The sequence below is a fragment of the Aulostomus chinensis genome, chromosome 5 (assembly GCF_037954235.1).
Source record: "Aulostomus chinensis isolate RoL2024-O1b breed Wild chromosome 5, RoL_Achi_v1.0, whole genome shotgun sequence".
Lineage (NCBI taxonomy): Eukaryota > Metazoa > Chordata > Actinopteri > Syngnathiformes > Aulostomidae > Aulostomus > Aulostomus chinensis.
The window spans coordinates 9,527,378-9,542,345 of NC_141324.1; the positions used below are offsets into that span (position 1 = coordinate 9,527,378).

General features: G+C 44.6%; 1 protein-coding gene across 4 annotated transcripts in view; it reads right to left on the bottom strand.

Annotated features, from left to right (window-relative positions):
* The window catches only part of LOC147261126 (MAGUK p55 subfamily member 7-like), a 26,479-nt gene continuing 11,511 nt past the window's right edge, over positions 1-14,968 (bottom strand). For 3 of the 4 annotated variants that reach the window (XM_086203014.1, XM_086203012.1, XM_086203013.1), the window contains exons 8-19: positions 13,672-13,753; positions 13,455-13,540; positions 11,660-11,737; positions 11,039-11,229; positions 10,875-10,933; positions 10,173-10,217; positions 6,441-6,614; positions 4,639-4,719; positions 4,467-4,560; positions 4,265-4,373; positions 3,168-3,311; positions 1-1,999 (exon numbers count right to left, since the gene is read on the bottom strand). In XM_086203014.1, coding sequence (XP_086059140.1) covers positions 1,769-1,999; positions 3,168-3,311; positions 4,265-4,373; positions 4,467-4,560; positions 4,639-4,719; positions 6,441-6,614; positions 10,173-10,217; positions 10,875-10,933; positions 11,039-11,229; positions 11,660-11,737; positions 13,455-13,540; positions 13,672-13,753 — 1,374 coding nt within the window. In that variant the 3' untranslated portion in view covers positions 1-1,768. The remainder of the gene's footprint in view (positions 2,000-3,167; positions 3,312-4,264; positions 4,374-4,466; positions 4,561-4,638; positions 4,720-6,440; positions 6,615-10,172; positions 10,218-10,874; positions 10,934-11,038; positions 11,230-11,659; positions 11,738-13,454; positions 13,541-13,671; positions 13,754-14,968) is intronic. The other variant, XM_086203015.1, reaches the window with a different exon arrangement.

Below are 14,968 nucleotides of genomic sequence, written 5' to 3' on the forward strand. Positions count from 1 at the left end.
CCACTCCTTCAGACCCTGCTGTCTGTTGGCAATAATCAACTGTGGGACAGCTCGTCATGATGTCTCATGCGCAGGTGTGTTAATAATCAATCTTTCAGATTAGAAGTGATTTTGTCCAACCATTAGCAACCCTACCAGAGCACACAAGGCTGCTGCAGCAGAACTGAAGGGCATGCTGAAAGCACTTTTCACCACGCGGGTGTTGAAACTTTGATTTCTTCATGGAGAAGTTCCACTGGAATCACGACCAGGACAAAGCTGTAGGTGGATGGCACTCTGACAACAATACACATCCCAATACTTCCCCCTGGTCTTCTCAGGCAGTTTGTACTTCAGTGTGTGTTTTACTGCGTTGGTTGTTTATGAATATCTCACGCAAAGATGAAGACTTCATTCAACATCAGTCCTATTTATTTTTACATACTTCGAACGCACATTTACACGATCGAGCCAAATTATCCGAAACCAATTGACATCATACTTCTGTGTAATGTTTGAAGCGGGAGCCGCAGCGAACATAAAACGCGGGGTTTTCATTGGATCACTCCGCTGTCTTTAATGGCATCGTTATGATCTCAGAGGGTGCCTGCGGATTCTCAGTGGTGTGATGAAATTATACTGCCACGTTCTGCTGAGGTCGGCCTTCAGGCCTGGCAGAAGTGTGACTGTTCTCCTGACAGCCTGGTTCAGCAGACACACCACTGAACGCACCTCCAGCTCGCCGTCTGTGCTGCCATGATTTCGTAGGTGTACTCAATTGTGTTTGACATGACAGAGTAAAAGAAATGCCCCGACGGTACGCCGCCCGCGCCCCCTGCAGCCTGACCCGCCTGGCTGTGCTTTTATTTGTACTCCAAACTTTCTCTCTTTGAGTCTGCGAAGGCCTCCAGTCCCTGGAAAGCCATTACCCACATCACACTGCCCCCCGCCCCACAAACACAACATGATAGACACATTAACACTCCTTCACACCCAATTGAGCTCAGCATCCAAAAGGAGGAAGGAAGCAGCGTGAATGTAGAGGAATGCAGCCGTCAGACTGAATGTGTGACAGCGTGCTTGAGGGAGACGGCTGGGTGTCTCTGACGGTGACTGGTGCCTCACTCTTCCTCCTCATGGGAAAATAAAATGTGCTAGCATGTGATGCTTGAAAGCACAACCACAACACGACGTGGATAAATGTTTGCATTCATCTGCAGGACTAAATAGATGTTATCTTATTTATGTCTGCATTTTGTACAACTTGCTGTTACAGACCGTCTTCCAGACTGCTACTAATAATATTTCTCTGGTGTACATTACAGTTAATTGAAGTGCAGCAGCTGTCAGAATAATTACATGCTGATGTTTGCGACTTGGCAGGGAAGGATTACACTCAGCCACAAGCTCTGGAGAGGAGGGATTCTTTTTTTTCGTATCATCCGGTGAGCCGACGTTATTTCAGCCAAATGCCAGCAGAAAAACTGGCTCTGAGACAGACGGACAGACAGACAGAGAGAGAGAGAGATGGATTCTATTTGTCTAATTAGCTCAATACTAAGGTACACTATGGAAAAATGAGGCAATCACAGTTGTTTCTAACCCTAAAAACATTCCAAATATTACAAAACTTCAATGCTAGAAGCCGTTGTATGTTTTTATCATGCGTACGGTCAGCAGTTTCTTTTCTTTTGTTTGAGGTTTATTTAGCTCCTATATTCCTCGTCCAAGCACAGTTCTGTCCCCACTACTGGTAACGTCACCTGACTGTCAAAATAAGCAGCCAGGCTCAAATCCAGCCAGAAAAATGACCACAACTTCTCCTCTCATTTGTTGGCGTGCTGCAAATCCACTCGGCAGGAAACCACTGGACGTCTTCCTCCTCTCGCTGCTGCAGGTCGGCCTTCAGCTCTCTGAAGGCCACGGCTACATCACCGTTAACCATCACCTTGTCAAACAGGTGGCCGTACTGGCGCTCCATGGTCTCTGCCGAATAAATCATGTCTTGGAAGTCCTCCTCCTGTGAAGAGAAGGCGGCTCAGGAGGTCTCATGATCACGCGGCTCTTTACTGTGGCACTGGATGAGATTTGTGTCTGTCGAGTCACTCTCAACTGCTTCACTCCAACTTTTGTTCGATTGAAGGACAATGATCATTTCACTGTATGTCAAACTTATATTTGACTTAAAAGCCTTTCAAGTTCTATAAAAATGGCATTTGTGCTTGCTACGTTTCCTCTCTGTGACACCAGAATGCAGACAGAGCCAGCCACATACAGTAAGCTGTGTTTAGTTTGAAGCTAATACAGACTGATGGCTAATAACAGCAAATCTGCCCAAAACCATCAGTTTACAAGTTCTCAAGTGCATCGCCTGGAATGATCCACATGTTTGTTACCCAGCTGTGTGCTCAGTAGCCCACCAACACTTTCAGTTGAGTTTAAAACAAAGAAACTAAACCCTCCAGTGTGGCGCTAGCATGAGCGAGTGGGTTCAACTGAATGCGCCAGCTGGTCACTCTCCGCCCTACTGAGTCCCAAAATGGAAAAATTCAGTTTAGTTTGTTTTTAGCTCCAATTACTGAGCTAGATGAAGCACTGGAGAGCAAAAGTCAAGCTGTTTGAAGAAGGCAGTCAACATTAGCTTCAAGCTAACTATACATGACTGGCTCTTCCTGCATTCTGGAGTCACAAAGATGGAGATTACATGCTGAGATTTCAGGATGAGAAGTTCTTCACAGCAGCTGCAGTACAAGTTAACAGCGCAGCACCTATAAAATATGCCTAAACTCTCTGAGGGCTGCGCTTGACAAAGGGCCTCCTCCACCCACGCTGCAGCACAGGTGTGTGACCTCCAGGGTTTAATAAAGGCAGCATGAACAGCCAGGGTCAAGCACTGAATGAGAGGACAGATGGATGCTATGAAAGTGACCATGCACATCTTTTTTCCTGTCTAAAGCCCTTGTGAAGGAAACACATCCACCAGTAAAGAACTTGCGTTGTTCAGTTTAAAGCACAACTTCTGGACAGTGTGTTTGTCTGTCTGTTATTTATGAAACAAGCTGCCCCCGAGCATCCTCCTGAGCGTAGCTGCGTGTGTGTTTGACATCACAGCGCTCTGCATGTTACAGGACATAGAAGATACACCTGAGTTCACACATGAGCTGATGAGTCCCGCGTGTTTGTCTTACTGAGAAGATTCGGACCGTGTTGTTTCCCTCTTCGTCACAGATGAATTTGGCTCTTCGTCTGGTCAGGCGTAGCTCCTCGATACACGGGGGCTTCACAAACACCACGTACGGTTTATATTCAAATGAGTAGACATGCTTGATTTTCTGGAGTGGGAAGACAAGACTGAGGGTTAGACAAGGGAAGGAGGAGATGTTGAAATGAAATCAATCTCAGCCCTGTTAGGTCCATCTGTTGGCTCTGTGAGACGGTCGAACGCTGCCCACTTTGCCACAGGGCAGGTTCACTCTACTCTGCACGAGTGCTCACTGCCCCCCTCTTCACCGGTACCCTGGCCAACCAATAGGAGTCGCTATTGCAGCCTCACAAATATTCCACACTGGCTTCCCATCCTGCAATCATCAGTGTGGAATGCCTGGCAATGTCTGAACCCTGCAGTGGTGGGTAAGTTGTTTTTCCTCTGAGCTGCTCAGCACTCCAAATCATTTCTGGAATTGCACACGTCTCGGATGACAAGGTGTCCCGCTTTATGCAAGACTGCTCGGCATTTTTTATTCCTTGTCTCGCATTTTCAAACATCAGCCACTTCAGGACAGAAACTTTCCTAGTATCTGGCTTTAATCCAGCGACGGTGAAGAGAACAGGGAGGGCCGTCGTGGTTGTTCTCAGTCAAAATGTGCCAACGTGGGTCAAGGGCACGTTAACCTGTCGCTGCCCGACTAGGAACCTGTCGCTGCCCGACCAGGAAAACTAGTCATCAAAAGGTCCAAAGTTATGAGGATCAAGGTGGAATATGCGGGCAACTGCCACAAAGAAGAGGAAACTACTTATATCTGGTTGACACTGGAGGAAGGCGAGAGCTCCTTTTGAAATGTTCTAGTTATATTTCACATGGCGGCAACAGGAAATGACACGTTTGGTTTTTGGGACGCGGATGTCCTCCTCCTAGTGGGTCGAATATATTCATCTCTGTTCTGGTTAAGAACTTGTTGATGGTTCAACGGTGTTACCGTGTACCGTTGAACTGGGTCTGATTGTGAGTCTACAGACTCTCACCTGTGCAAGCACGAGCGTTCCTGTCTGAAGGCATGCTACTCACACTGGGGTGCACATCCAGAAGGCACACCTTCCCCTCAGCCATCACCCGGTGGACGGAGTGGAGACTAGTTCCGTAGTACTGGCCTCTGTAACTGCCATATTCTACAAACCTGGAGGCAGAAATAAACAAGGACAGAGTAAGACGGTGGGCATCATGCTGGTGAAAAGAGGGGCGGGGCTACTTCTAAACCATACACACCTACCTGTGATTGAGAATCTCTTCCTCAAACATGTGAACTGATATAAAATGATAATCCACGCCGTCCGTCTCTTGTCCTCTCTTTTCTCGTGTGGTGTCTGAGAGAGAACAAGATGGGAGAACATTTCAAATGAAGAAGGTGAAAGTAACAGTTGTGAAACTTGAAGATGTCTTACACGGTATGGTGACGCCATAGCGGTCAGGGTCGGAGATCAGGAGCCTCCTCTTCAGTTCACTGACACCAACGCCGCTGGGCCCTGAGGAAAAGATCAAAACACTGTGTTGTGCATGTGGGTAGTCATTCCTAATATCACTAATGGTTTCCTCACCACGGGTCTGACATCAAATAGGATAAGTGATCTGGTGACATCTGTCTTTATCATCAGAGAAGAAGAAGAAGAGGAGAGTCAGACAGACAGAGCTCGGATTTCAGACTGAAAATGATCCGCCAACCAACCTCTGTCTGCGTCTCTCTCTATCGAACGATTAATGCTCCTATAACCTCTGGAAAATCCATAGCATCACATCTAAATGTAACATCTGCAAAGTCACACAGTATCAATGTCATTATAGTGTAGGATGCACAGGATGAAACACACGCACACCAACACATACACATACTGTAGCATCTGGGATTTTCTTCTGATCGAGGTTTCTCCGGCCCCGGATTGCATCAGACTCTAATGGAGCGCCGTCTGAAAGTAGGATTCCTGACATACCTGCCTTTTCCATCACAGTGTTGCATGAGCCCAATACATTACAAAATATCAAGTTTATAGTCTCCGCTCTTACACTGCTAATGTCTTTCACAGAGAAGCTGGAGAGAAGCATCACCAGGCGCTGTGGATCCTGTCCTCTGACATTTTTCCAGGAGTTACACGATCTGTCGGACTTAAAGTGGCCAGCAGTCACTTGCACCAACTTTCCTGGGGCATAATGGTGTATTGTTTCACTCAAAGTGCGTATGCAATGCTAACAAAAACGGATACATTTCCAAACTGGTCAAACATTATCCATCTGGTCCTGTTTTAGCTATCCAGGTTCTCGAGCGCTCGTTGCCAATAAGCTGTATATTCTTAATGATGACCTCTGGTCGATGAAGAGCCTTCACAGCCGACAGTAAAATATAATCCAGAGTCGGGGTAAAAGCTCCAACCCAATTAAAGAGGTCTAAATCTAAATCCAAGCTGCCTTAGCTGTTCCAGTTTGATGATGGAGCACTTGGCTGACATTACAAGGGATTTTATTCTCAATCCACTCATCCCTTTCTCTCCATCCATTCATCATTTATCTGTTCTCTACACAGTTCTGTTTTTGCACCTCTTCACTTCATTCTTCTGTTTCTTTCGCTTTCAACTCGCTTTTCCTCTCCGTCCATCTCCTGGGAAGTACAGGGATTCTTTTTGTGTGTTTCCCTCCAGTCACAGATGACCTACAGTTGTATTGTAATATGACATTGAAAAGACCTTCAGCAGGGCTCAATGTAAAACTCCCCGTGGACGTATACAGCTCAAAAATACATAGAGCAGGCCTGCAGGATTGGCAGAGAAGTGAATCTGGGGTGGGCCATTAGGTAACTTAAGAGAACACGATATATTCTGACTTGGAGTTTTTTGACATTGTTTATGCAGCACTGATGGGAACAGATCATTCTTACACTCAAAGGTGGGAACATAAATCTTCATCAATGCCTTACTGCTCCTTTTGATCAACAACAGCTTCCACAACACTGTCCTCAGAGCGAACGGGATCACGGTGTTTGGGATTTTTGTGTGACATAAAACAGAACATATTTGACCACAATGGCTCGCATCCCTGCTCTCACCAGCATGTTGAAGGCTTCATGAATGTAATTACACACTTGTTGCTCATTGACTCGTTCACGGCATTCAAAAGGATTCTGTGAACTCGAGCATCGCGATAATAAAACCAAAGACGGAAACTTCTCTATGTGGCCGTAAACTTTGTTCCTACGTACCAACCAGGACGACAAGACGGCGTCTGTCTTTGGGATCTTTGCAGTAAGGGATGACCTCTGTGTAGGTTGGTGGATGAATGAAGCCATGTAGCTCCGAGCTCCACCTCCTGGACCAAGCTGCCTCTCTGGCCCAGCTGCTCTTTCTGCCCAGTCGGAAACTCCTTCTTAAACCAGCTGGGGTGAGAGAGAGAGAGAGAGAGAGAGAGAGAGAGAGAGACAGAGAGAGAGAGAGAGGCCGTCTTCGAGTGTTTTACAAACTTACCAGACAAGTGTATCACATTCAAATCACCAGGTGAAAAGTATTCTTGTTTTTAATGAAAGCATGCATGCTTATATTGTCATTTTTTGGTCTCTGCCCCAGTGGAAGGCTGGAGGCTTGTTTTTGGTCGCCGGTACATCCTGTTCTCATTAACGTGATATCTCAGGAAAATTCTGAGACAAATTTTTTAAAATTTGTCTCAGAGTCCCCTGGAAGTGGACTGAAAATAATGTTTTAATTTGAAACAGTGTTCAATCTTCATTGACTATTTAGCAGCTAGCAAGTAGCAACTTCCTTTGAAGGAGTCCTCCAACATTCGCCCAGCATTCCCCTGAGAGTGAGATCTTGCTCTTCAGCTGCTTCATTCCCCCACATGTGGACCAACTAGACTCCGTCTGCCTGGGTTTATCTGAGCTGCTGTAGCTGAGCAGCTTCCTGCTGGATACAAAGGCGGTGAAAGAGAACCAAAACAGCAAAATTGTAGCTTGTAAAACCAAAATCCATTGGCTGAACCTGGTGTTATTAGACACATTGTTTGAACTCCAGCTCACTCAGAGAGTGCATACCTCCTCCAAGGCCACATGATGTCATCAGATCTGGTTCAGGGTCAATCCCAAAGCCCAATCGATCGTCCCTCAACCTAAATTCTAACATCCTACCAAATTTCATTAAAATCCAGCCACAATTATTTTTGTTAGCCTGCTGAAAGACTGATGAACCATTGCTGGTGATGACATCACATCCTTGGCAGAGGCAACAAAAGTATTTATTACGGCAGCTTTAAGGTCACATGTTCCTGAAATCAAATAAAGCTGACCAAGTCAGCTATTGTATTTAACCTGTTTCTGTCCAGCATGTAAAATTTGATTGATGAAAGATGAAATCTAATCATACAAAGTCAATAAATAAAAAGACGGAAAAAGCGTGTAATTAGTGGAAAGCCCAGGCTTCAGAAACATGCTGGTAACAACGAGGGCTGGGACAGGACGGAGGGGCCGGCAGAGGAAAATGAAGGCAGAGGAATCATTTAAGAAACCACGGCCACCGAAATCCTGTGTCAAGCACATCTTGATTCAACACTTTGAACCTCACAAATCAGAGTGGAGAGACGACAGCTCAGGGATCGGGCACCCCAAAATAGTCTGGCACATGCAGTCTTTAGGTTGTCTGACAGCCAGCGTCTGCCATGTGACGGCGGTTTGGCCCGGCTCGGCAGGCCCAATCCCTTTCATGATGTTAACTGCTGCTAAGTGATGATGCCAGGCTTTCTTTGACGTAAGCTGTAATTTCACTTTGTAAGTGTATCTGACCGTTTCCTCTCCGGCTCTCATCTGAGCAGACGACACCACGAGCAAAGATTCAAGTTTTACGTCTGACTTAGTTATCCTATTTCTGGTGTGAAACAGGTTTAAGGTAGAAAAATAAAAAAATCATGTTACTGTCAGTCTTAAATTATTCTGCCAGTGAAATGATCATCCATTAGTGAAATGCTGTTCACTGTAAAACCTTTCTGGAAATGCAACAAGATATTTCTGCTCTACTTGACAGAAAGACAGGAGAGATAAGAGCAGCGAGGAGAGCCATGGCAGCAGCTCGGGTCATCACCTGAGCGCATCAAGATGACGTGCTTTGATACAGCTTGAGCTGTGAAATCCCCACACGGAGCCTTGGAGCGCCAAGCAGGAGTTTGACATTTGACACTCATGCACTTATTTGGCTTCTGATGAGGAGATCAAGAACCTCACGTTTGTGCGCTAACAATGTAGCTGAAGCAGCAGCCTGTTCGCTTAGCTGGGCATTAAATGCTAGAAAACCTCTCCCATCAAGCCCCTGGCGGGACTAGAAATATGTTCAGGTCCCCACTCACCTGGTCCCAGCTTGCTTTACTTGCTTTAATGCCATAATGAAACACAAAGCTTCAACTACAGTAAATCAACAAGGTCAAGCGGGGCAAAAATGAACGACGCAAGCGCTCGGCTAATGATCGCACACAGCTGCGAAATGATGAATGGAAAGAGTAGCAGTGAATCCTGCATAGGAGATCTCCTTCATTCACATTTAACCTCTGTTTCATGTCGATCAAATCTAATTAACCATCCACACTGATGACATCACTGCTCATATCCACACATTCTTGTTTGTGACGTGTGTGTGTGTGTGTGTGTGTGCGTTTTCCCTCACAAAGCTGCTCAAAGCAGGTTGTTGTTTTTAGATTTCCACTCTCAGTTCATTCCTTGTGTTCAATCATGTATTTCAACACAGGAATATGAGAAAAATATTAACTGTGCCATTTTAAACAACCTTTAGAACAGATTTATGAGTTTACGAGGTGTACATGAATGCACCATGAAGTCACTAGTTTGCAGTTGTGGCTGCAGCTTTATAGTCTTGTAGGAGACACAATCGATCAAGTTATGAAGTGGAAATAGTGCGACTGTGTCTGTCAAGTGTAGATGTGTCCTGCAGGGGTTTTACTGCGGCGGGGTGAGAACGAGTTGTGCTGCAGGCGTGTCCTGCATCAGCATGAAGAAATAGAACACAACCAGCAGTGAGGAGACGGTGGAAGGCTGAGCTCCTTCCCCTGTAGGTGTGATCAGATACTGATAACGTCACTTCTTTGGTCCAAACATTTACACACCAGGTGGCTAATTGTCCTCCAAGACTTACACACTGTCTTTATAGAGATTCTACAAGCCCCGCAGTTGAAGTCCTTCAGTCCAACAAGGCAGAGAAAGCTTTTGTCTTAAAAAATTGTAATATAAAGTTATCGGAGACAATTGTCACTCTGATCTGTTAATAAAAAGCTCCAACTTGATCAGTGTTAGCTTAGCATAGCAACAGCAGAGGGAAACATAGTGCAGATTGCATATTTTGTACTGATCAAAGTAATAAACTGTTTCATATAATTGTTCCCCACATGACGTAGGGATGATTAGGCTAACCGTCTCCTGACTGTGGCTTCTGATTCAGCGGAGGTAAGAGAGAGGCATCAGTCATTCCAGAGAAGATGCTAACGACACATGCAGCATCTCCAAAATGGCATTTCTTTAAAGCACCTTATTAAATGCACATGCCTCCTCAACTGATAGAGTGCAACATCTGTAACCTAGCCTTGCACAGATCCCAGGGCCTTTTCACAATCAACCGTAACTGCACGCCCCCGTATGAACATGTTGCGCTGCTCACATGCACACATGAAAACTTGTACGACCACATCATATCCAGTCCATGAGATCAAGACAAATGGAATAAATGGGGAGGCTAAAACCACATTTGCTGTTGTAGTCCTTTCCCCTTAAATCTCGAAACCACAAACTACTTCATCATATGAACTGGTCCCTAGTCCCTATTTTTCTTGCTTGTGGTTGTTGTGTGCTGTCATGTCCAATTGCCCTGATTTGTATTGTCTTCTTTCAAACTGGTCCCTTTTCCAGCACGAGTGGGATCCGAGTAGAACAAGTCAAACATCTCACCAATGTGGATTCCTGTTATAGCTCCATAGTTGACATCCTCCATGACTGGAAAAACAGGAAGGGAGACAAGGTTGGGCGGGCGAGCAAAACATGAACACAAACCAAGCGGGGGACATATGTGTTGCTCTGAAATTTCATACTCAAAGTATTAGCACATGTTCTAACCCAAATGCCTGATAGTATTTTGCTTTGGAAATTCTAATAATAGTTTCATTCAGGAATGATATCTACCATTTAGGAACATTAATAACTACCTTACTCTCACAAAGTGGTTGTTACTTGAGTACATTGAACAGAACCCGCTTCATTTTGGAAAAACAGAGTGGGCAGCATTACAGGACTATTATCTTTGGATAGTTAACTCTGTAAATCTTTAAAAACCTCAAACCAAACCCTAAAATGTACATGTGTATTATATCTCAACAATTATGCTGAAGGTAAATTTTTTCAAGCAAACTCAAACCGACAGTACCTTCCCCCTCATCTGCAGTGCATGTGGAGAGAATAACAGCTTTGAGTCCAACAGAAGGAGAACAGAGAAGGGCTATGACCCTGACCTTGACTGCGACCTTCAGACCTGAACTCTCACCTGTAAGCTTAACAAAGGAGCTCTAATGTGTTTATTGGAAAGTTTAAAAAAGAAAAGAAAATTTCAGTTCTTAGCAGGTGTGGTGCTTTAATGGGAGAACTTTTGCTGATCACCTCTTGGTTTGACTCGCCGAGGCTTGAAGAGAGCTTTAGGTCGCTGCAGTGCAACTCGTCTGAGGGGCAGCAAATACAAGTTCAAATGTCTTACAGGTGTGGCAGCATTTTTGTTTTTGTTCAAGTGAATGACTCGCAAGCAAATAAATAAATAAAAAGGTCACCTTTCATGGAGCAGCTTTGAGGGGATGAGCCCTGCCCGGATGCCCCCGAGGTGACAGGCCTGCCACCAGGTGTCGTCCTCCATGTTGACAATCTGGAGGATGTCGCCCCTTTTAAAGGCTACAGCCGCATCTTTGCAGGGGACAGTGGGATCCTCGCTAGGGTTGTAGTCAAAAAGAGTCCGTACAAACAGCTGGAGATGAAAATATTTCCAGGCTATTAGTCTTTAAACTGGTGACAATATAAAATTCCCCATCCCGATCTGTCAGCATGCATGCATCCTATCAACTATGACTGGAACTTTATGAATGTGAGTGAAGTGGAAAAGAGATTGCAAGACAAAAAAATTGCACAGCAGCAGTTTGCTTTTAACAAGACACACTGATGCTCAGAACGCTGCTTCCACCGGGAGTTTCTCCTTTTCATGCATCAAATGTGCCGTCTACACCTGGAGACACGGACAAATGTCATCACAAACCAGCCACTGACATGTTCACACCTGCCACTACGGGTCCTGAGAAGCTTGTTTGTATTTCAACACAACTGTGGTAACAATATGGTGGCAGAAATGCAACAGGACAAAAAAAGAAACACGAGTAACACATGGAGTTAATTTACTGCACCTTCATTTTATTGGGTGACACCTCTTGCTTGGAGGAGGCTGGAACGATTGTGAACTTTATTTCACCCTGAGAGCGAGCCTGCGAAATAATAGTGACATTTAAAAAACACTCTGTGAAAATTTTGTGTTTGTGTGCTTTTTTTAAGTTATAGGAGAAAATTGAGATACCTCCTGAGTTTGTATGCCACATGTGAAGCTACAGCTGGGAGACGTTAGCCTTGTTTAGCGAGCAGGGTACAGCCGGCCTGACTGAGCACACACCGTACTGTTTAACTCAGAAGCTAATTTCCAAACCATACTGTATGAGCTGGTCATTAGCAATGTAAATCCAAAAGCTGACCATTAATGTGCACACACTGTGATCGCACGCAGGGCCGGCCCAAGGCATAAGCGAACTAACCGCCTGCTGAGGACCCTGTGACCACCAGGGCAGGCCCCTGACGATGAAGACATTATCGAAGGTATGTTTTTATCTACAAATCCACACATAAGCCTGCTGGTGTAGTGATTCCTTCTGCCTCTCCCTGTCAGAGCTCAGCTTGTGACGACCATGATGTTCATGTGCATGAGCAGGTTATAGTAGTCGGCTCACGTTAGTGGAAAATGTTGGAAAAATGGACATGTCCCTCTGGTGCCAGAAAAGGAAAGAAGAAGAAGAAGAAGAAGAAGAAGAAGAAGAAGAAGAAGAAGAAGAAGACAGCAGAGGATGAGGAAAAAGAGTGAGAGACAGATATGTTTGATAACACAACTGTTGGTGTGAAGTGGATTTGGGAATGTTAGCTTACTGTGCTAGCATCATATCTTGAGTCAGGACAGTTTCCTTAAGTGAGGAAAATCACTAAATATCCTTGAAATCCAAGTCCACTTATTCGTGTGTATAAGCTAGTTAGCTATTTATAACATGCTACTTGTTGACGCGCTACTCACGCTAATGTTTTAGCTTTAACTTTGGATAACTTGCTTTTGGGTTGTAGAAACACAGACATCCACTCTTGAATTTGCTACCACTGAATACTGAAAACAATGTGGGGCTCAAACTGTGCCAGGCTGACACTGGGATGACGCAAGCAACACAGCTACAACTGTGAGTTCCCTCAGAAGCATCAGGTAATTTACTGCTTCTCCATGTGGCCAGTAGGGGGGGCTCCTGACCTTTCCAAATAGTCCTTGAGAGATTTGTACTGCTGTGCAAGTTCACAAAACTATTTATCTGTTTCCATGGTGGCCACTTCAGTAGAACCTCTCTGTGGATCACAATTAAATCACAACACAAGGTGTTGACGTCTAGTTTTAACAAGTGCGTTCATACTAACAGATAAGAGATTGGATTATTAAATCTACAGTGTGTGCATGATGGATGGACAACCACTGAATTTTATTGGCAGTAATTAGAGTGGTCTCCATTTATATAGCCATTTTCTAACTTTATGACTCTCAATAAAGAGAAGTCTAAGTCTAAGGCACTTAACAATGATCACCCACTGATAGTGGGGGTGCCACGCAAGGAGCCCCACTCAACGAGAGCAATGAGGGGGTAAAGGTGGACTCGTGGGGGGGTGTCAACCCAGCAACCCTTCTATTTCTAGGCTGCCTGTACCTCCTCACCTGATGCGTCAAGCATGAATACTCACTCGTCCCCAAAACTAGGCTCAGTCAAATGAACTAGACTAAAACTATTCATTTGTGATGAATCATGTTGTTTCTTCATTCGAGAGTAATATAATTACTGAATACTACCCTTCCTAGCAATGAGGTTCCAGTGTTGAAAGCTAAGAGCAGACTGAGGGGAGACTAACCAGGAGCGGCAGGATTTCCTTTGGCTTCCTGTGCTCCAGCGAGACTCCATTCACCTCCTTCAGCTCGTCTCCTTCATGGATCAGGCCTTCAGGGTGCAGCACACATGTGAAATGTACTAGGCGGTCTTCACTTGGACTTGTTGATGTACCATCATATTGTTGCCGCGGTGTGGAACAGAAATGTATGTGACTAGAATGCCTGAGTTTGTCAGCTTACCACTCTTGTCAGCAGCACCTCCTCTCATGACCCTTGCAACAACAATAGCCCCCGTGGAGTTCTCCCTCTTAATTGTCGCCCCCTTGAAGGTGATGATTCGTGAATGGACGGACGGACAAACAGACGAGCAGATGCACAGATGAGGCAAAGGGGTCAAGCAATGAAAAGTGAAAATAACATGCTGTTTTTATTACAGTCCAGACAAGCTTCTTATTTAGAGTCACTTCATTCCAATGAAGGATATTTGTATCAAGATGGGACCGTTTAGCCGGCTGCCTTCATGTAACACACAAAGCGCTGGAAAAGGTTATCCAAATCAGTATTATTTTCAGCAGATGGTATTGATGTGAAGCAAATTGCAATGGAAAGAGCATCTTATGTAGCTGACTACAATCAGCCTATGCTCGGGTGTAACCCTGTTGTCTGGAAAACGGGAACATGCTGGATCGATCAACGAGACCATGTCAGAAAAAGGTCAGTCCCCTTCCAATCTAGTTTTGGGATCAATACAAACGTATGTTCTCTATTATTGCCTCTAAGCACATTCCCCGTAGAAGCTCTACCACTAACACACAAGCACATGCTAAAAAAATGCCCATCATTACATGATCCTCAATACCGCACTTAAAACTCCCTATTTTCAGAAAAAAGCATTGAACTCTCAGTTGTTGTGATGATTGTGTCTTCCATGGGGGTTTCATCAGGTTGGTTTGTCTTTAACTTGGCAGGATAAAAAAAAGAAGCCTGTCAATATGTTTCAGGAAAGTTTGGTGGGAGGCACAGGACTTATACATTTAATAAGACACAAATCCCCTGTTTTGATGTGGGTCCAGGGATTTCTTACAGCTATTTTATGTGAGGGCTCTTTTTTTTTTTTTAAACTACTGGATCTCCTTACGGAAAAAAATCTGTCACATGTAAGCCACGGCTGTACATCACCATATGTATTTTATGGAGACTTTGAGCCAAATGCAGATTGAAAATTTCTTATTATTAAAATAACAAATTTTGAGGATTTTGTGGCCTTGGCGGAGTTCTGCGCTCTTTGAAGTTTGTCTCCAGTCCAGTCCCACTTGATCCAGGAAATTTCCAGAAACAAGTGACAATAGCTTGGAACAAGGTGGAATAAGACATTCCGGTAGTACCAAGAAAATTAGCCATGATTAGAGACCAGCCTTGAAAGCTGATTTACATCAGGAACAGCAAAGGAATGATCTCATTCCATTTCAATTTTAACGCTTAAGACATGCTTCAAGGCTCAAATGAAGGAGCATTTTTTCAGCGCGTTTACAAATAC